At 36.9% G+C, this 22,380-nt stretch overlaps 3 protein-coding genes and 1 long non-coding RNA gene across 7 annotated transcripts in view; 3 read left to right on the top strand and 1 right to left on the bottom strand.

Annotated features, from left to right (window-relative positions):
- LOC134793440 (MAP kinase-interacting serine/threonine-protein kinase 1-like) overlaps positions 1 to 22,380 on the bottom strand; it is a 362,541-nt gene that overhangs the window by 133,874 nt on the left and 206,287 nt on the right. The window lies entirely within an intron of this gene.
- The window catches only part of LOC134793442 (NAD(P)H-hydrate epimerase), a 110,837-nt gene continuing 95,394 nt past the window's right edge, over positions 6,938 to 22,380 (top strand). For 3 of the 4 annotated variants that reach the window (XM_063765019.1, XM_063765018.1, XM_063765017.1), the window contains exon 1: positions 6,938 to 7,052. In XM_063765019.1, the coding sequence (XP_063621089.1) occupies positions 7,017 to 7,052 (36 nt within the window). In that variant the 5' untranslated portion in view covers positions 6,938 to 7,016. Of the gene's footprint in view, positions 7,064 to 22,380 lie in introns of all 4 variants that reach the window. The other variant, XM_063765020.1, reaches the window with a different exon arrangement.
- On the top strand, positions 9,872 to 15,332 carry LOC134793450 (uncharacterized). The gene is made up of 3 exons (XR_010144549.1): positions 9,872 to 10,359; positions 10,729 to 10,845; positions 11,138 to 15,332. It is a non-coding gene; the product is annotated as an uncharacterized LOC134793450 (long non-coding RNA).
- Positions 18,660 to 21,745, top strand: LOC134793876 (uncharacterized). Its single transcript, XM_063765591.1, has 5 exons — positions 18,660 to 19,002; positions 19,738 to 20,063; positions 20,437 to 20,625; positions 21,479 to 21,700; positions 21,741 to 21,745. The coding sequence occupies exons 1-5, from the start codon at positions 18,893 to 18,895 to the stop codon at positions 21,743 to 21,745; spliced, it is 852 nt and encodes a 283-aa protein (XP_063621661.1). The 5' UTR covers positions 18,660 to 18,892.

The following is a 22,380-nucleotide window of genomic DNA, read 5'->3' as shown; positions in this document are numbered from 1 at the left end:
AAGAAAGTGTTACATTTCACATGTAATATTTTTTTTTACATATCATACGTTTAATTACATCGAACACAATTATTATATTTTAGTCTCATGTAATTGCTGGATTTATCGATTTTGCTCGCTCAGTACAAATTGCGGATCGGTCGAGCGACAAATCCGACTTCTCATCTCTCAGAATACAATAACATACTTCAACGAAAATGTGTTAGGCCCCGTTCGCACGGCAGCTTTTTCAACGCGCGTTAAAAAAGCGTTTGAATGACGCAAATGGATAACCATGTATGTATTCACACGAAGGCGGTTTTTAAGCGCGGCGCTTTTTTATCGAGCACTGTTCGATTTTCGGCGTTGAGCGTTGGCGTCAAATTGAATAGAGCATACGGATCTCCGTGTATCTGTTCTCACAAGCGTTAAAAAAGCGCCGGCGCTGCTGTCAGTTGGCTGTCAAGTGTCAATTTTTGGTGTCAATCGTCAAGATTATTATTAGTTTCACCTTAAAAATGTCAACTTATGCTTACAAATTCCTGAAATATTCAAGCTATATTCAAATAATACGTCGTAATAGCAAATAAAGTATGGCTTTGCTGAGATGCGTACGTGACAGTACGACTCACAAGTGAACGGGGCCTTAGGCCAAGCGCGCACCACGACTTTTTGTCGCGCGATAATTTAGTCGCAGAAATGTAAAGCCCCCTCCAGACTATGCGCGTGAATCGCAGGCGAAGCCGCGAACGCGAGTGTGGAGTCGATTTCGCTGTCTGCGAAAATCGACTCCACACTCGCGTTCGCGGCTTCGCCCACGATTCACGCGCATAGTCTGGAGGGGGCTTAACGTATGTGTTTATATGGCAGTGCGCGCAAATGCGACAAAAAAATCGCAGCTATTTTAAAATTGTGATTTGTCACATTTTTCCGCGACTGCTCGCGACGCGATTGTCGCAAAGTGAATTGCAGCATACGGAGTTGTATGGCCTTGCGCGCACTGCGATAATAAAATCGCACCCCGGACCTCAGTCGGCACTTCGCTCTCCAAGCCTCAACATGTCGGAACCTGCTTCTCCGATGGAGTCTCAAGATGAGACGCTAGATGTTGACCATTTAATTATGGAAATAGTAGGAGATCACCTTTGTGGTATAAATACTCAAAGTTATACGGCGATCGCATATTAAAGACACGTTTCATGACAAACGACTGGTACGAAATCCATGTTGAGAATGAACAAATCGTCGACTTTTTCATCGCAGTGCGCGCAGTGAATTTTCTGCGATATATTACAACGCGATTCTAAAATCGTGTCGCAAAAATTAAAATCGTGGTGCGCGCTTGGCCTTAGTGTGCGTGTTGTGACACTTGTCACTAGGGCTTCCAATACCGGGATCCCGAAATACCGGGATCCCGTCTGTAAAAACGCATTTTTCAATACCGGTATTTTTTTATGCAATACCGGAATCCCGGTATTTTCAAAAACAAGGAAACTGTGCCGATTATACCGTTTAAAATCCATTAAATTGATTAAATTCGGTTGTATCAAGAATATTACTTGCCCATTTAATTAAAGAAGATCATTTAATTGAATCAAGATCGGTGCATATGCATAGATAAATATTTGGTGATGAATTCTGATGTTCAGGATATGATATTAATATAGTTAGTTCTTTAAATTATATCAGAGTGGAAAGAAATGAGCAAGGAATTGTAGTATGGCAAACTAATTTTTGGTGGCATATTTGAATACCTATAGTTGGCTGGTTTATTAGGTTGAACTAAAAATGTGACTGGTGAAAGTGGTGAAGTCAACAAGGCGGATAAAATTGTTGTTAACCTGGAGGGTGAAATGATAATAGGGAGTATTACTGCAATGTTCTGCCGCCAGAGTGCAGCACTAATTTGTTTAGTAAACCATAGAGTAACTTATACATACTACGCCTTAACCAGTTTTTTGACATGTTTTACTATGACATTGATGCATCAAGGCGGTTTGTTTACAGGTGGCTTACCGCGAAACGCGAAAATCTAAATTTCGTTATCTGTTTCTCTATCGATCGAATAAGCAAGAGTGATAGAGAGGTAGAAACCGAACTTTCGATTGTCGTGTTTCACGGTAGGTCATGTGATTGAGTTAGTTAGTGACGCCCTCTATGCAGAGTTTTGCGTAATATTCCCTATTATTACAGATGGCGATTATTGTTTAATATCCTAAGCCAAGGACATACATATCTGGTGTTACAATGAGCCTTTTTTTAATAAAACAAAAAAAAATTAAGCGATTCATAGTCAATACCGGGATCCCGGTATTGATGAAGACAGTTTCGGTATTAATACCGGTATTGAAAGAAGTCCGGTATTTGGAAGCCCTACTTGTCACTCGTCCGTACACAAAAAGAGATCGAGGTTTGCAAGATTTGTCTTTGACGTGTGTCATTTTGTATGTATTTGTGTCGTCATTACAGATTGGATTTTGTATGTAAGTGTGTGAGAAGTGCGACTGTGTGCACCTTTCCCCCCGCGAAAAATGGCAGAAAGATTTGTACGGTGAGATATCGCTTGGGCCCCTCCCTTCCGATGTGTCGGAAGCCGATGTTGCTCGAAGAATAAAGTCGACCAATCATAGCAAGAGCCCAACGTTTTCTGCAAGGCCCCAACGCTGTCTGTTCTCTTTGACGGCGCAGCAACTAGTATCATTTCGCTCTCCTTGCTCTTTTAAAAATGCCGTTTGTCAAAAAAGGACAACCATACTGTTGACAAGATGGACTTCAAATCCAGGTGTCCCCTTTTTAGGTAGACCAAGGTTGTGTATGTGTGCGTGAAAACGTATATCATAGACTTATAATATATAGAGACGGTGTCTCAGCGAGCTGTCACTGTTGCCACTTTTGTTTAGTGTACGATTAACAATGTGGCCCACCTTGCTTAGCCATGTCGATAAAGTCATATCGATAAACTATCGACATTTCTTGCAATTTTAATTTTACTTCAAAGGCTTAACGATACCTAAAATGAACAAAAACGCTTTTATTCTTTATTGTGGTTATCAGATCACAATTTTATAGTCACGCCCCAGCAGGGAACCAAGGGAAAGTTCGGATATTTAATTAAAATACATAAATACCTCCTAAAATAGGTGTTCCGCAATAATTGAATTATATTATTATATTATAATATATTCATTATCCATTAGCATTTCAATTATGTTTATGTTTAACGAAGATATTGAAGCTTCAATTAATCGCTATTTCGTTCCGCTGTGTAGCGTTTATCGATATATAACATGATTAAAATCGACTTTTCACATCCCTAAAAGAGCACACATATACGCTTTTACGCAAACATATACAGCATGGGCGCATCAAGAAAGGCAACACTTGATTTGAAGTTCATCTTGTCAACAGTATGGTTGTCCTTTTTTGACAAACGGCATTTTTAAAAGAGCGAGGAGAGAGAAATGATACTAGTTGCTGCGCCGTGAAAGAGAACAGAAAACGTTGGGCCCTTGACGTATATGCGTGCTCTTTTAGGGATGTGAAAAGTCGATTTTAATCATGTTATATATCGATAAACGCTACACAGCGGAACGAAATAGCGATTAATTGAAGCTTCAATATCTTCGTTAAACATAATTGAAATGCTAATGAATAATGAATATATTATAATATAATAAAATAATTCAATTATTGCGGAACACCTATTTTAGTAGGTATGTATGTATTTTAATTAAGTATCTGAACTTTCCCTTGCTTCCCTGCTGGGGCGTGACTATAAAATTGTGATCTGATAACCACAATAAAGAATAAAGGCTACAAATATAATGACCACCAAAAAATACTTTGGTACCCTAAATAAAAAAATCATGCTTACCAAAAAAAATTACTGAACACCAAAAAAATAAGGCCTAAAAATACAAAAATACCACCATTTTAATTACGACTGCACTTCAAATTGTATTCAAATACCAATTATATTGAATGATCACCAAAAATCATTAATGATCACCAAATCTTGAAGACCAAATTAATGCGATATTTTCACCTAAATAAACCACTATGATTACCAAAAAATGTATACATATTACCAAATAAAGTAAACTGATGCCAAAATTATTAGCCCCTCCCGCTCAACCCCCCGTACCCCGCACCGCATACCTACCTTACCTAATCTACTTTTCTAATAGCATTTCGTTATGCTACTAGAAAAGTAAGTCAAACTGCTATCAGTTTTGTGGGTTAGGTTAGCACTGCGGCCCTTACAGAAACGAAATGCTACTATAAAAGTGGGTTAGGTTAGGTTAGAACTGCGATCCTCACAGAACCGAAATGCTACTAAAAAAGTGGGCTAGGTTAAGTTTCAACTGCTACCCATACAGATACGAAATGCTACTAGAAAAGTGGGTTGGGTTAGGTTTGAACTGCGACCCATACAGAAACGAAATGCTACTAGAAAAGTGGGTTAGGTTTGTTATCCTATTAAAGCAAATGACTCCAAAATAATCATTCTTCTAGAAAAGTGGGTTAGGTTAGGTTTGAACTACGCCCCATACAGAACCAAACTGCTATCAGAAAAGTGGGTTAGGTTAGGTTTGAACTGCGACCCTTACAGAAAAGAAATGCTACTAGGAAAGTGGGTTAGGTTAGGTTTGAACTGCGACCCTTACAGAAAAAAAATGCTACTAGAAAAGTGGGTTAGGTTAGGTTTGAACTGCGACCCTTGCAGAAACAAAATGCTACTAGAAAAGTGGGTTAGGTTAGGTTAGGTTAGAAAAAGATGACGAAGTGGATTAATTAATTTAATAGGATAACGATATATTAAATATTTGCACATTTTTAATTAAAATGTGGTTACAATTTTGGTGGTAATTTACTATTTTTTGGTTTACAATGATTATTTTGGAGTCATTTGCTTTAATATGATATCAAGATTAAAAAATTTGGTTATAATTTTACATTAAAATGGAGTTCTAATTTTGGTGGTCATTTACTATTTTTGGGTTTACAATCATTATTTTGGTGTCATTTTCTTTAACAGGATAGCAAGATGTAAAAATTTGGTTATCATTTCACATTAAAATGGGGTTTGAAATTTGGTAATCATTTAGTATTTTTGGGTTAATAATGATTAGTTTGGTGTCATTTCCTTTAAAAGGATAGTAAAGTGTAATAAAATTGGTAATCATTTCACATTAAAATGGTGTTATAATTTTGGTGATCATTCATTATTTTAGGGTGGTAAAATATATTTTTTTGGCATTAAATTTTACTAAATCTGGTGATCAGTTAAATAGCAGCCTAAAAGCGTTTTTGTTCATTTTAGGTATCGTTAAACCTTTAGCCCCCTCCAGACTATGCGCGTGAATCGCGGGCGAAGCCGCGAACGCGAGTGTGGAGTCGATTTCGCTGTCTGCGAAAATCGACTCCACACTCGCGTTCGCGGCTTCGCCCGCGATTCACGCGCATAGTCTGGAGGGGGCTTTTGAAGTAAAATTTAAATTTCAAAAAATGTCGCAGCAACTAGTATCATTTCTCTCTCCTCGCTCTTTTAAAAATGCCGTTTGTCAAAAAAGGACAACCATACTGTTGACAAGATGGACTTCAAATCAAGTGTTGCCTTTTTTGATACGCCCAGGCTGTGTATGTGTGCGTAAAAGCGTAGATGTGTGCTCTTTTAGGGATGTAAAAAGTCGATTTTAATCATGTTATATATCGATAAACGCTACACAGCGGAACGCAATAGCGATTAATTGAAGCTTCAATATCTTCGTTAAACATAAACATAATTGAAATGCTAATGGATAATGAATATATTATAATATAATAAAATAATTCAATTATTGCGAAACACCTATTTTAGTAGGTATGTATTTTAGTTATAGTGTGTCAAAGGACTGTCTAATTTCAAACATAGATAGAGAGAATCATACTATCTTTGTCTTACACTAGTACTAGCACCCAAAAGAAAAGGATGTTTGGGGTGTCGGTGGCACAGTAACTTTATAATAATAACTACATTATATTGGTTTAATTTAAGATTACTTTATTTTCTACATGACCGTGTCGAGTCAGAGGGGCTACCGCGAAAACCGAAATTCGCAAATTGCGGGGATCTTACTCTTTTACTCCAATGAAGGCGTAATTAGAGTGACAGAGAAAAATGCCCGCAATTGACGATTTTCGGTATTGGCGGTAGCCCTACTGTTTACATCTCTCTCTGTCTAGTGTTGCCAACAACACTCCATTCTTTTTCCTCGACGTGAGGTCTCTTCAGATGCGTGACGATTCGCCACACCACCCCCCCACGGAGACACTTAAACCACATAAATTTTTATAACAGACAAACAAAAATATAACATACCATATCATGTGTTAATTTCTGAACCATACAATATTACAATTAAATTTGGGTGCGTGGCGATTTGCCACAGATGTGTATAGTTTTGTTTGTTCCTATTTACTGACAAATTGGTTTGACCAGCTATAAATATCTGAACTTTCCCTTGGTTCTCTGCTGGGGCGTGACTATAAAATTGTGATCTGATAACCACAATAAAGAATAAAAGCATTTTTGTTCATTTTAGGTATCGTTAAACCTTTGAAGTAAAATTAAAATTGCAAGAAATGTCGATAGTTTATCGATATGACTTTATCGACATGGCTACAGCAAGGTGGGCCTCATTGTTAATCGTACACTAAACAAAAGTGGCAACAGTGACAGCTCGCTGAGACGGGATCTCTATATATTAAATCTATGAATCATAGTGTCGCATTGCGTATGTTTTGTCCCTCTCGGACGCACGCGTATAGCACGTCTATAGGATCCTACCATCTATGTTAAAAACCAAAGATAAAATGTTGCCTCAAAGAGTCCGATATGAAAATGTCAACAGTGTCATTTACAATGTCATCGACCTTGTGATTTCATTTCATTTCATACATTTTTCATAGTGAAATAATAAATATTTTATAGAATTTGATTGACCATACGGCAAACTACGATTGCTTCTACCCATTGAGGAGTTGTTAATGGGTAAATGTTATTCCTCCGGTACATCGGCAGCGCTTTGTTGGTATGATTGCGGTAACCTGTAGTAAATAACCCTTCGAGCAACACGGAAGGGAGGCGGCATTCGCACTATTTCCCCTCTGCCGAGGTACAAGATTAGCGCGTCAATCTAATCTGGCGCGGGTAATAAAACTAGTTTCACTTGGATTTTTCACTAGACCGAGTCCAACGCGCGCGTGAACACTGCTGCACAAAAATGCCTGTTTGCTCAGTTGTTTGTTGCACAAACAAGTCGAATACGTCAAATTTACAAAAAGATGGTGTTACATTTCACATGTAAGTATTTTTTTTACATATTATTACGTTTAATTACATTTAAACACCAAATAATGATATTTTAGTCTCATGTCATTGCTGGATTTATCGATTTTTCGCGGTCCAGAGGGCCTACCGCGAAATACGTGCGACGTGTTGCCTCTCTGTCGCACTTGTAAATTCATACGTAAATGTGACAGGGAGGCAACACGTCGAACGTGGTTCGCAGTAGGCCCAGTACAAATGTCGGAACGGTCGAGCGACAAATCCGACTTCTTATCGGGCTAGTTACGTTACCTCTATACAAAATAACTTGTGTCGATAAATTTGAGTGAGGTCGTCTACTTGTAAAATAGTTCGGATTAGACATATTCTTATTATGGTTTTTATGTGAAGTGTACATATACTTTATTAGTAAAACATTAAGGCTGCTATTTAACTGATCAGCAGATTTAGTAAAATTTAATACCAAAAAAATCTACTTTACCACCCTAAAATAATAAACGATCACCAAAATTATAACACCATTTTAATGTGAAATGATTACCAATTTTATTACATTTTACTATCCTATTAAAGGAAATGACACCAAACTAATCATTATTAACCCAAAAATTGTAAATGATTACCAAATTACAAACCCCATTTTAATGTGAAATGATAACCAAATTTTTACATCTTGCTATCCTATTAAATAAAATGACACCAAAATAATAATTGTAAACCCAAAAATAGTAAATGACCACCAAAATTAGAACTCCATTTTAATGTTAAATTATAACCAAATTTTTAAATCTTGCTATCCTATTAAAGCAAATGACTCCAAAATAATCATTGTAAACCCAAAAATAGTAAATGACCACCAAAATTGTAACCACATTTTAATTAAAAATGTGCAAATATTTAATATATCATTATCCTATTAAATTAATTAATCTACTTCGTCACCTTTTTCTAACCTAACCTAACCCACTTTTCTAGTAGCATTTCGTTTCTGTATGGGTCGCAGTTCAAACCTAACCTAACCCACTTTTCTAGTAGCATTTCGTTTCTGTATGGGTTGCAGTTCAAACCTGACCTAACCCATTTTTCTAGTAGCATTTCGTTTCTGTATGGGTTGCAGTTCAAACCTAACCTAACCCACTTTTCTAGTAGCATTTCGTTTCTGTATGGGTCGCAGTTCAAACCTAACCTAACCCACTCTTCTAGTAGCATTTCGTTTCTGTAAGGGTCGCAGTTTAAACCTGACCTAACCCACTTTTCTAGTAGCATTTCTTTTCTGTAAGGGTCGCAATTCAAACCTAACCTAACCCACTTTTCTAGTAGCATTTCTTTTCTGTAAGGGTCGCAGTTTAAACCTAACCTAACCTACTTTTCTAGTAGCATTTCTTTTCTGTAAGGGTCGCAGTTCAAACTTAACCTAACCCACTTTTCTAGTAGCATTTCAGTATGCTACTAGAAAAGTAGGTTAGGTTAGGTAGGTATGCGGTGCAGGGTACGGGGGGTTGAGCGGGAGGGGCTAGTAATTTTGGCATCATTTTACTTTATTTGGTAATATATATATATATATAAATTTTTTGGTAATCATAGTGGTTTATTTAGGTGAAAATATCGCATTAATTTGGTCTTCAAGATTTGGTGATCATTAATGATTTTTGGTGATCATTCAATATATTTGGTATTCGAATACAATTTGAAGTGCAGTCGTAATTAAAACGGTGGTACTTTTGTAATTTTAGGCCTTATTTTTTTGGTGTTCAGTAATTTTTTTTTTGGTAAGCATGACTTTTTTATTTAGGGTACCAAAGTATTTTTTGGTGGTCATTATATTTGTAGCCAAACATTAAATAGATGATTTTTTTTACTAGTTCTTCAGTTACAGGCGATGAAGATGAATAAACCTGTATATTATTATTATGTATTTAACTTTTTTTGATAAATAAATGAATTGAATTTTATTAATACCTATGTATTGAAAGGTTACAAACAATGGGTAGGTACATTCAAAAATTACATTAAAATTAACTATATACTAAATTAAAACTAAACAAAGCCACAACTTCGTCAAACACCTTGCCGCGCGATAGACCATAGGCCTCTGCATCAGGAATGACCCGGAATGAGGGTCGTGACCTCTCTCTCTCAACCGCTGCCCCAATACGCTCAAGAATATTTTGGCCTCGGCACACCAATACCCAGACGTCTCCACGGCTAATGGGACAAAAATATACTTGGTCAGTAGCGCCGTGTACTTATCGCGCTTCCGAAATGCCGCTAATTCAGCCGCCGCTCCTGCAGTCCGGACCGTTCTGCCAATGTGCGAGGCGGCAAAAGTGCTGACACACGTGGCATACCAAAGTAGACACTTACCCTTTTCCCACGGAATAAGTGTCAGCCCATCAGGTCTTTTGCCATCGGACCGGCTTAAGCCTGGAGGTTCCAACATGCATGGCACATTTGCAGACAAAAGTGCCCTTCTCACAATGTCGAGAAGGGTACCCATGTGCGTATTTAACTATATATAGTATAAAATATAGTCCTCGGTTACCGCTATAGACATAGTTCCTACTCTTGAAATAAAACTACCCCCTGTCACCCGTTGACCACAAACGCTGTAAAGGGTTAAAAACGTCGGGATGTATTATAAATTCACTATACGCGATATAATCCGTTTTCATATTTTTCGTTATATTAGCGGCTTCGAAACCCTCCACTGAGCCAAGGAGCTATGAGTTCCCATTGGGAGCCTCCCAATGTGTTTTTGGTCTGCTATTTATGACTTTTCGAATGATTATCTTTCAGACTGATGAAAACATTGTTATTTTCATGATGTCGTGACTTATCCCACTTTTTGTGTTTACAGCTTCCCCAAAAATCCGAAATTAAGGAATCTATGGAAAGAATTTTGCAATAATAAGCTAATCTGGGATCCCAAAAGGACTAGCACACTTTGCTCAGTGCACTTCCAAACATCGGATTTTCAAAATCTTGCGAACAGGAGGAGAAAATTAGTGGAGAATGCAATTCCAAAATTAATACCAAATTGCATTTGCAACGTAAGTAGCAATGTACAAGTTGCAGAACATTCTCAAAAATTCAGTTACATTTTCCGGAAACTTTCATGAGAATTTAAATTAAATTTCCAATGAGAACATTCCCTATGAGAATTATCAAAAAATGTACTATTATATTAGTATTATTTTAATAAACGCGTAAATAAAACAGTCAGTTAAAATAATTGATAACGGCGGTGTCCAGCGACTTCCTGAATTATTTTTATGGTTCGTAAAATTTAAGTTCTGAGAACATTCCGTATAGAAAATTTCGCAACTTTGGAAACTAACTGCTAATCGTAAGTATGTTTAGTACATACGATATAATTTAAGTAATTAATAAATACTTCTTTAATTATATTTTTTTTCCAGAGCCATCCATTACCCATTGAACCATCGTGCAATACTGTTGGGGCTAACACTTCAGCTACGCCAAACTTTTTGACTTCTCTTAGTGAATCATCTCATCAACAACCTCAAAAACAGGAAGTAAGTAGTGACTTAAGTGTGGTGGGTACTAATAAGTTTTTTACTTTACTAACGTCATTGTTCATGCCCATTATAAGCTAACCATAATACCATTTCATGCACGTGGGTAAAAAGCCTATGCAACTAGTGAGTTGCATAGGCTTTTTACCCACGTGCATGCAACTAGTGAGTTGCATAGGCTTTTTACCCACGTGCATGAAATGGTACTATGGTTAGCTTATAATGGGCATGAACAATGACGTTAGTAAAGTAAAAAACTTATTAGTCCATATAAATATATTTATGTTTTCAGATTCAGATGACAGTTTCTTCTGAAAAAAGTGCTCCAATGTTTCTAACTCAAAGCGATAGTCTTTCGCCAAGAAAAAGAAAAATGCAAAATCAAATAGACCACCAAAAGAAAAAAATAAAGCGACTTCAAGCTAAAAATCGATATTTAAAGAAAAAAGTGGCTACTCTGGAAGAAATTCTTCAGACTCTGGATGAGAAAGCATTTATCGATAAAGAAGAAAAAAATGATTCTTGAAACAATCGGTGTTGAAGAAAAAGAGCTTATATAGCGACAACAGAAGAAAAGTGAAAGTGGTAAGCTGTCAAGGGACAAATATTCACCAGAACTAAGATGTTTCGCTCTAACCCTTAACTTTTACTCGCCAAAAGCCTATAAATTCGTGCGTAAAACTTTCGGAACATGTTTGCCGCATCCGAGGACGCTGACTTAATGGTACAGTAATATTGAAGGTCGACCGGGTTTTACCAAGGAAGCATTAACAGCGTTGAAGTATAAAGCAGAGGCCAATCCAGATAAAAAAAATTACTGTTCTCTGGTTTTTGACGAGATGAAAATTATGTGTAATCCAGAAAGCCCTCCTAATAGTAACAGACAATTCGGCCGTGTTGATTATGGGTTCGATTTAGTAACTGACAATTCAGTAGAAGCTACAGATGTCCTAGTTTTTCTACTAGTGGGCATAAACACATCATGGAAGGTTCCAATTGCCTTTTTTTTAGTCAAAGGCACAAGTGCAAAATTAAAGGCACAATTAGTAACTAAAGCATTTGAACTGATTCATGAAACTGGAATTCAGATTAAAGCGTTAACATGTGACGGCACAAGACCGAACCTAGCTATGGCAGCCGAGTTAGGTTGCTGTTTAGATGCAAGCAAATTACAAACAACCATGTTAGATCCTACTACCGGGCTGTGCGTTTATTGTTTTTTGGATCCCAGTCACATGCTGAAGTTGATCCGTAATACCTTTAGCGACTATAAATGTTTCTTTGAAATATAGAAACATTGAATAAAATACAGGAAGAAGAGTTGTTTTATATGGCAAATAAGTTGAGGACAAACCACATTTATTTTAAATCAAAAATTATGAATGTTCGTCTTGCAGCTCAATTATTTAGTGCAAGTGTTGCTGACGCACTTATATTTTGTGAGACAAAATTAAATTTACCAGACTTCCACGGTTGTACTGCAACTGCAAATTTTATTTTGCTTATCAATGATGTTTTTGATATACTAGATTCGCGATCTTGTCAGCATCGCGTCAAAAGAGCATTAAATAAAGAAAACATTGGAAAGGCTTATCAAAGAATGGCCGAAGCTCAAAAGGTTTTGATGAATCATATAAATAACATCAATAAATTGCTCTGATAATTAGATTAAGATTAATTACGATTCATAAGAGCTTGTTGCTAGGCCTACATGAATAAAGTATATTTTGATTGATTGATTGATTGATTGAATCTGTCGGCTTACGTTAAAAAGCGTAATGGTGAGATAAGTAAAATGAATTTAGTAAATTCTCCTCGGTGCACTGGTTTTCTTGGATTTTTGATCTGTATAGAGAGTGCCAAATCTATATTTCAAGAATTCGTTCAAGATACTGAGAACGGCCTTCAGTATATGCCTCTCCATAGAGTAAGCCAGGACCATATTTAACCTTTTTTTTTCAAATGTAAGAAGTCATGGTGGTCACTGCGATAATCCCACTCCCCGCCAGTTTGAAGCCATATATAAAAAACTACTAATCAATACACAATTAATGCAAACTGGTAGTGGGACTAACTGCATCCCATTAGAAAAAATATCAATACTGAATTGCACATCCGCAATTCAAAAGATTAATGCGTCATCTATACGCGAATTCAGCAATGACGACACTGATGAAGTCAATTTCCAAAATGTCGTTGATGATTTAATGGATGAAATTACTCAAACTTTTTTATCTCCTTTTGGCGAAAAAGTTGTGGAGTACATAGCAGGTTTTGTTGTTTATTCTATATCAAAAAAAATCAAATGCAACACTTGCATCAAAGGTTTACTCGGTCCAGTTGACAAAAATAGCTTAATACATCAAAAAAGCAGAGGCAACTTACAACATGCTTCAAAAGAGGTAATCAACTTATGTCGAGTTTGCGAAAAGGAGATAAGACAGCGATTAGGAGAAGATAATAAACCTACCCGATCATGTATCACAAACCAAATTGTGCTGAAAGTATTGAAGAAATTTATTGGCAAAGATTTATTTCCGTTCATTTCTTATCACTCCTATGAAAATATTTTATGGACCATAATATGGAGCTTGCTAGATTAATCTTAGAAAAATACTCCGACACCAGAATTTCATTCCTGATAAAAAAATTGAACCCAAAAAAATGTGTACGTCAAATATACACAAAATTAATACATTTTAAAAACCAATGAAAGTCTTGTTTGTATATTGTATCGGGTATTATTCAAGGATCCAATTGGATACTAATGCTGTTTCGGATGTGAGACAGGCCTATGGAACTCTCCGCGCGAGCTCGGATTTTTGCATATGAATCTCGTCTCGTTCACGGTGTAAAAGCTAGTCGGTTGCTGTAAAGAGTGCCATACAACTTTTTGCCAAAAGGTGATAAGTTTGCGTCTCAATTTCATCCATTAAATCATAAATAAATAAATATTATAGAGACATTCTTACACAAATTTACTAAGTCCCACGATAAGCTCAAGAAAGCTTGTGTTGTGGGTACTCAGACAACGATATATATAATATACAAATACTTAAATACATAGAAAACATCCATGACTCAGCAAATATTTGTGTTCATCATACAAATTAATGCCCTTACCTTCATAGGCTTCATAGGCAGGGTCACTAACCACTAGGCCAGACCGGTCATCAACTTAGAGGATATAACTAACGGAGACGCCATGTCTAAAATTTTCGGTACAAAATAGTCTGCCGTTTTTTGCGGGGGAGGGGCACATCAAATGTATAGGTACGTCATGTCAGATAAACGTCAGTCCATACATATGGTTGACAAGTTGTTGACCATTGGCCGCCTATTTTCGACAGAGGGGAACGCCTGTTAATGGCGGCTCCATTGTTAATTACTCCGAGGTCATCAACGACATTTAGGAAATTAACTTCATCAGTGTCGCAGTGTCGTCAAACTGTATTCGCGTATAGATAACGCATTGATTTTATGAATTGCGGATGCGCAATTCAGTACCTATAGATATTTTTTCTAATGCAATGCAGTTAGTCCCACTATGACACTTATGTAAGTAAGTACTTAAGTACTTACTGTTATTTAATTGTATTACTTTTGCCCTGGTTCTGGGACCTATAATTCTGTCTATTTATGTTTTCTCAGATAGTTTCTTTATTGTGTAACATAAATCTCTAATTTCTCTATCTGGTTTAGGTGTAATTTATACTCGGAGTTTTACAATTCATTTTTACTGGGTTCATTTGCATTGTTTATAAAATGGCGTGAACACTGAGGTTATCGCAGTTACTTATTGCAACTTATCTTGCTCATAGTTATTTTACGTTTTGCTTTTATATGCCTACCTAATGGCAAGTTTTAATTTTAATGCTAGTTTGATCAGTCGATCTCAAGGCCAGCCTTGACAATTAAAACTTATATTTGTACCTACCTAAGTAGTAGTAGTCTATGTCTTCTCTTGTTTAAGTAGGTACTTATTTGTAAAATAATTTCTAAGCGTCGGCAACCCTAGCGTTGTGCCGCTGCGCGCGGTGCGGGGAGCTGCGCGTTGAAGGTCACTCCATTGTATTTTTGTGTAGGTATCAAACCGGTAGCTATTTGCGTTTTCTTTGAGAAATAAGTATCTCTTCGTAAGAACTATTATGTAATGTGCTATAGGCCTGTAAAAAGTAATAAATACTGTATTTTAGGTTGAAAATGTTTCAATTAGTTACCTTTATTCCTACCTCCTTAATACGATAAATGCCCTAACTTATCGATAATATTTCGATATTACTATGTCGACACAAGCACATCTCTCAAAAAGCAATAAAATTCAAATGTGTTCGTATGTGTTAGCGTGCGTGTTGTGACATGGTTGCATAGAAGGTAGGATCGTATACGAGGGGCAAACTGAAAGTGTTTAGAATAGAAAAAGCTGAAGTAATTAGGACGTTACTCTTTATTTTAATGCGTGCTTTATCTCTTTCTGACCACGCGTACAAATTCTCTTTAGGATAGGATTACCCTGAAGCGCACACAGCTCATTCTTCCAATGCCTTTTTTGTATGGCGATTTTAGGTCCTCGGAGGTTTTGTATGAAATTCATGAGGTACCCATCGGGATTCAAGCTTTTTTGACACAAAATAATTTAAGCAAGATTTTTTAACAGTGTCATATGAATACTGAGGGATATCAAAAACTACTGATATACAATTTTTTGCCAGTATTTTTTATTAACCGCACAACTGTGCGATGTAAACTTTTGACGTCACTCTTGAATGACATGCTTCTCTATGATCATCAGTTGAATAACTACAAAAGCGATTAAATGTGTAATTTAAAAAATAAACAGACGTACAAGAACTAGGCTTCATTATGAAACTATAACTGAAGCCTACTGTAACTCTGTTGTTGGCTGAGCCTAAACATGAGACTAAAATATAATAATTGTGTTTGAATGTAATTAAACGTATGATATCTAAAAAAAAATATTACATGTGAAATGTAACACTTTCTTTTTGTAAATTTGATGTCCCCGACCTCTTTTTATAACAAAAAACCGAGCAAACAGGCATTTTTGTGCAGCAGTGTTCACGCGCGCGTCTGGACTCGGTCTAGTGAAAAATCCAAGTGCAACTAGTTTTATTACCCGCGCTAGATTAGATTGACGCGCTAATCTTGTACCTCGGCAGAGGGGAAATAGTGCGAATGCCGCCTCCCTTCCGTGTTGCTCGAAGGGCTGAGCCCACAATGAAAATCGTTATAAATAGTAATACGAAAAAATTCTTAGGTCGAAATTGGAATAACGCTCGACGTACAATTTCCAAATTGCCATCAATCCTGAAACGCAGATAACGACCAAATTGCATATACCTCAAAAAAGTATAAAGAGTTATATTTTCATAAATAATATGCCTCTTTTTGTTATATGATCTCTAACAGTGTTGGGCATTCAAGAATAAAATCATTATTTGAATACGAATTCGTAGGAATAAAATCATCTCGATTTTATTCCCGTCAAAAATATTCAAATAATTATGGTCGGGAATAATTCGTATGAGAAAAAATTGAATGAGAATAACATAATTCTTAATCAAATAAATATAATCATGATTTTTATTCGAAATAATATTCCAGGAATAAAAATGTAGTCTGGGTACCGTATAGGTACTAATTACGTATAGTTAGGTAGATGTAATAGTATTAGTTAGTCTCTTGTCTAATTTATACCTATTTTATGGAATACAATCTTACAAATTGTCTGTCGCATATCGCATAGTTTCAGTAACTGTATCATTTTTAATTTACTAACCAAATCATTAGGTTCAATTTAGCTGGTCTAGGGGCCTAGCCAAGATGCCAATCGCTTGCGCTCCGACAACGAAGCGCTTTCTGTCTCTATCACTCTTACATATTAGTGCGATAGAGAGACAGAGATAGAGTTTCGTTATCGTAGCGCAAGCCATTGGCATATTGGCTACGCACTCAAGGTGCCTAGCCAAGATGCCAATTTTTGTTTTTAATTTAATAACCAAATCATTAGCTAAATTAACTGTTCTGGGGGCCTAGCCAACATGCCAATCGCTTGCGCTCCAACAACGAAGCGCTTTCTGTCTCTATTACTCTTACATATTAGTGCGATAGAGAGATAGAGATAGCGTTTCGCTGTCATAGCGCAAACGTTTGGCATGTTGGCTACGCTCCCAAGGTGCCTAGCCAAGATCCCAATTTTTGTTTTTAATTTAATAACCAAATCATTAGGTAAATTTAACTGTTCTGGGGGCCTAGCCTTGGCTAGGCACATTGGGAGCGTAGCCAACATGCCAAACGTTTGCGCCACGACAACGAAACGCTATTTCGGTCTCTTTATCGCACTAATATGTAAGAGTGATAGAGACAGAAAGCGCTTCGTTGTCGGAGCGCAAGCGATTGACATATTGGCTAGGCCCCCAGAACAGCTAAATTGTACCCAAAGACTTTGTTATTACATAAAAAAAACAAAAATTGTCATCTTGGCTAGGCACCTTGTGTGTGTAGCCAACATGCCAATCGTATGCGCTACGACAACGAAACGCTATCTCTGTCTCTCTATTGCACTAATATGTAAGAGTGGTAGAGACAGAAAGCGCTTCGTTGTCGGAGCGCAAGCGATTAGCATATTGGCTAGGCCCCCAGAACAGCTAAATTGTACCCAAAGACTTTGTTATTAAATAAAAAAACAAAAATTGTCATCTTGGCTAGGCACCTTGTGTGTGTAGCCAACATGCCAATCGTTTGCGCTACGACAACGAAACGCTATCTCTGTCTCTCTATCGCACTAATATGTAAGAGTGATAGAGACAGAAAGCGCTAAAAACAGCTAAATTGTACCTAATGATTTGGTTATTAAATTAAAAACAAAAATTGGCATCTTAGCTCGGCACCCAATCGTTTGCACTACGAGTGCTATGACAACGAAATGCCATCTGTCTCTCTATCGCACTAATATGTAAGAGTGATAGAGAGAGACTATACGCAACTCTACGGAGTGTTAACGTTTGGCATGTTGGCTAAGCACCCTGATCGGATGATAGAACTGGATAGTGTATAGCGGAACTGTTCAATGGGTACTGTACCTAAACTAAAGTAACAAATATCAAATCAATCCGACTTTTAAATAGAAGGGTGAAAATCAACTTACAAAATATAACCGATTGTACTACAAAAATTAACTTAATTCTAAATAACATTTTAATTGAATAAAACCTTATTTAGAATAGTCCCACTTCTAGAATAATTATTCTGTTTTTTATTCCGCATTTAAAATAAAAGTCACATGATTTATTCACCTTAATTTTATTCTAAAATAACTAGTGCAAGAATTATTCTAATTCAAATCGAGTTGAATAAGAATAAGATTTCCGTTTTTATTCTTATTCTTATTCAAGTTAATTTTTGCCCAACTCTGATCTCTAAGTAGCCTTTTCTAAGAACTTTCAGAGTTGCCTACGTAGAAGTGGTATACGCGTGCCTCCGTGAGGGACAAAACATACGCAAATGCGACACTGTGATTGGTCGAATTCATTTGTTGCCCACCATTATCCATACTAAAAAAATGGTGGGGAACAAATAAAATGTGAGACTGTGACAAGGACAAACAATAATAGCTCTTTCGCTGCTACTCCTACTGAAATATACATAAGATAAGACTATCCCGTTCTGTCAGTTTCCCCCACCACTCATGCCAGATCCAGGTATATCCTAGATTCATGCATGGTTGTGACAGGTTATGACACTTGTGACTCGTCCGTACACAACAGGCTGACGCAACTAGGAACAAAAAAAAGTTTTGTATGGAAAATAGTGACCTAACCATAGCCAATAAAGCAAAACAAAACGTCAGTGCTATTTAGCTGTCAAGTCAACTTAGTCAACTGTCAGCCATATTGCTTTGCTTGTCATGGCGCCTTGCATGTATTACTCGCGTATTTCTTGGAGTTTAATTTTCAAAATCCTTTACCATTTTTAAATACAATCAAATGTGATAAAAACATATAGTGACTTCATAGATTTTGTGTAAATGCCACCGAAAATCAGAGCCTTTAAATGCGAAATATGTGGCAATCTCTACACTCGCGATGTTCCCGAAAAAAGGAAATTCATGGCGAAATTCCCGTTGGATGAAGACCGGTAAGTATTGCTTTAGATACTTTTAGCTTTATTTTGGTGTAAACACACCAAAACACATCGAAAATTTGATATTTCATATCCTTTTCATTGTCAACTAGGGATGTACTACAAGTATCGATAACTTCAGCTTTGTTTGTTTATCAATGTAAATAATATAGTAAGATGAGTGTAATTTCCTGTTAGAATTTGACCAAGAAAAGTCTGCAGCGATTTTGATAGCCCACGCGGTGCAAGTGTTATTTCTACGTCATAATTTCAAAGACGTTTGACGTTTAAAATAAACACATGCACTGCGTGGGCAAGGTATCAAAATCGCTGCAGACTTTTCATGGTCTAGCTCTATCTTGCATGCGATATGACTATAATTAATTCTCCGAAAATTTTCCCAGATCTATATCTACCTTACAGAAACAGAAACAGTCACATAACTTCCCATTTTACAAGCTTTTATTTGCCTTCACCTGTCCCGTAGTCTGTCAAATCTTCGAGCTGATCTGATGATGGAGACAGGAGGTGGCCATAGGAACTCTGTGATGAAACAACGCAACCTAATTGTGTTAGGGGTTTTTAGAATTGTCTCGATGAGTATTAGTTGTCTGTCGTAAGAAAAGTACAGTCAGCGATAAAAGCTTGTACCAAAAATGAAATTTTTGCCAAAAACTTATTTAGAATCTTCCTTTCACGCTACATTTTGCTTGCAAACTGTAATTATATAACACATTTAAATGTTTTCAGGTGCAAGCAGTGGGTCAAATTAATTGGGAACGAAGACCTGGTATATCTTCCCATAGAAAAGTTACATGAATTAAAATTTGTATGCGCAGACCATTTCGAAAAAAAGCTTTTAATAAAAAAAACAATCAACTTAAAACGTCTGCCATCTGCCATACCTTCAAAAAATTTAAAAGCTGATCCACTTCCTGATGAAATGCTGCTTAATTTTCCTTGTCATGTTTATTCGAAAAGGAACATTCCTACGAATCTCGACCCTCTGGCGATCGGTGACAATGAAGTTTATTCACTACCCCAAGTAGAAGCCATCGCTGGGCCTAGTAACTCGGGTAAGTTTTAAACCTTTATTTGACAGTTATACCTACCTCTTTTAGATGAGATGAGTGATTTTAATCATATTTTTACACTAATTTTTACAGAATCATTCATGTCTGGACAGCAGCTGCCATCTCAAGCCATACCATTAAAAAAGCTTGAAGCTATTCCAATCGCTGATGAAACTCTGCTGAATTTTTCCAATAATGCTTATTCAACATTGTTGATAAAAGGAATGACAATGAAGTTTCACTACCTCAAGTAGAAGCTATCGCTGGGCCTAGTAACTCGGGTAATTTTTAAACCTTTATTTGACAGTTATAACTTATACCTCTTTTGGATGAGTAAAGGATTTTTATTATATTTTTACACTTTTAATATTTACAGATTCATTCATGCCTGGACAGCAGCTGCCATCTCAAGCCATGCCATTACAAAAGCTTGAAGCTATTCCAATCACTGATGAAACTCAGCTGAATTTTTCCAATAATGCTTATTCAAACATTGTTGATAAAAGGAATGACAATGAAGTTTCACTACCTCAAGTAGAAGCTATCGCTGGGCCTAGTAACTCGGGTAAGTTTTAGCTTGTATTTGACAGCTAAATCTCTTGAAACGTTTTCCATTAACATATATCTAAGGACGGGCCTTAGGGCACTATGAATGATGCTAGTGCTAGTTCAGCGGTGTGCCTCACGAATTATAGCCAATAGTGCAGTCTAACGCAACTAGTTGCAACCAATCGCGCGCGCTTGATGCGAACTCATCAACCAATCGCAGTTGGTTGATTGTTGACTGCACGATTGGCTCGAATTCGTGTCCGTGACATAGCTGTACTGGTGGCACATTCTTATTACCCGTAAGGCCTATCCTACGTTTTCAGTAGAGTCTGGCTACTGAAATATTACACAAAGTTTTGGCGGGAAATTCATGTTCTTGTTAATAATTTCTAATTAATTAATTGTGTCTTCGTAAACTAAAAGAATCTTGTTTTATAGGTAACTGCATAAGCGCACGTGGAACAAGTTTAAATGTTTGAATAAATATACAGCTTTTGTTCGCGTGCGTGATGCCGTCACGGTTTCTGGTATATCATATGATAGTAGAGATTTTAAAACGTGTGTAGCGTGTGTACAGGGTAAGGCAAGTAGGGTCCCCTTTCCTAAGAAATCTCTCAACAGGGCTAAAGAGGTCCTGGGTTTAAGTACATGCAGACGTCTGTGGGCCGCTACCATCTCCCTCATTCAGCGGTGCGAGGTATTTCTTGCTTTTCATAGATGACTATTCTAGAAAGAAGTTTGTGTACTTTTTAACTAAAAAAGGTGAAGTATTTGATAGGTTCAAAGCTTTAGTGGAGAACCAGACAGGTAAAAAGATAAAATCGCTACGTAGCGACAATGGAGGAGAATTCACAAGTTCTGCTTTTCAGGCGTATCTCAAGAGCAATGGCATCGTGCATCAAACCACTGTTCCTGGCTCCGCTGCTCAGAACGGGGTCGCAGAACGCGCGAACAGGACCGGAGATGCAGGCTGCAAGATGCGGGCCTAAGCAACGAATTCTGGGCGGAGGCCGTTAACACACGTCAAAAACCGCTGTCCTACGAAAGCTGTACTGGGGAGCACTCCCGAAGAAAAGTGGAGTGGGAAAAAGGTATCTCTAAGTCATTTACGTATCTTTGGTTCTGTCACAGATTAATAAATAGTTACTACGTAACAGATACTTCATTCCCAAACAAAAGCAAAAATACCTACGCTATAATAGCCTACAGAACCTTAATAATAATACCTGCTGCTCAGGACAAGAAGAAATGTACCATAATTACGCGCACAAAGAGTCGAGACTGTGTTGCCCGCCGTTCGAGTCACGTGCCAACGCGTCATCGTAAGAATGCGCTAGGGTTGTAGCTACCCTACCTATGATGATTATTGTAATAAAACGAATGTTGCGAATCAAATATGTTTTAGTTTTAATATAATGATTTATAATTTTTTCACTTCTCGGAATTCTCTGTTATTAAAATTTAATAAGTAGTTGAAAATATCGTAAATCGCGTAAATAATTTTAATAAATATTCAGGAGCAAAACAACAGACAATCAACGGTTTTTAAAAGTTGTAATACGGTGCTACCAGGCCGATTAATTATTACGTCGTCAAAGTTATTTAAAAATACTTTTTATAACCCTTTAATATAATTATTAAACTTTCAGGTGGGACCTTTAGCCCGCCATAAAAAGATGATTTTTTATTATAGGCTTTTTCCTTTGTTTTTTTGACTTTTTCACCCATCTACTGCACAATAATTACGTGGTTTCGGCATTTCGAAGCATAA

Source organism: Cydia splendana, chromosome 9 (assembly GCF_910591565.1).
Source record: "Cydia splendana chromosome 9, ilCydSple1.2, whole genome shotgun sequence".
Taxonomy (NCBI): Eukaryota; Metazoa; Arthropoda; class Insecta; order Lepidoptera; family Tortricidae; genus Cydia; species Cydia splendana.
Note: the sequence above shows the minus strand (reverse complement) of the source record. Positions and strands in the feature narration are given on the sequence as shown.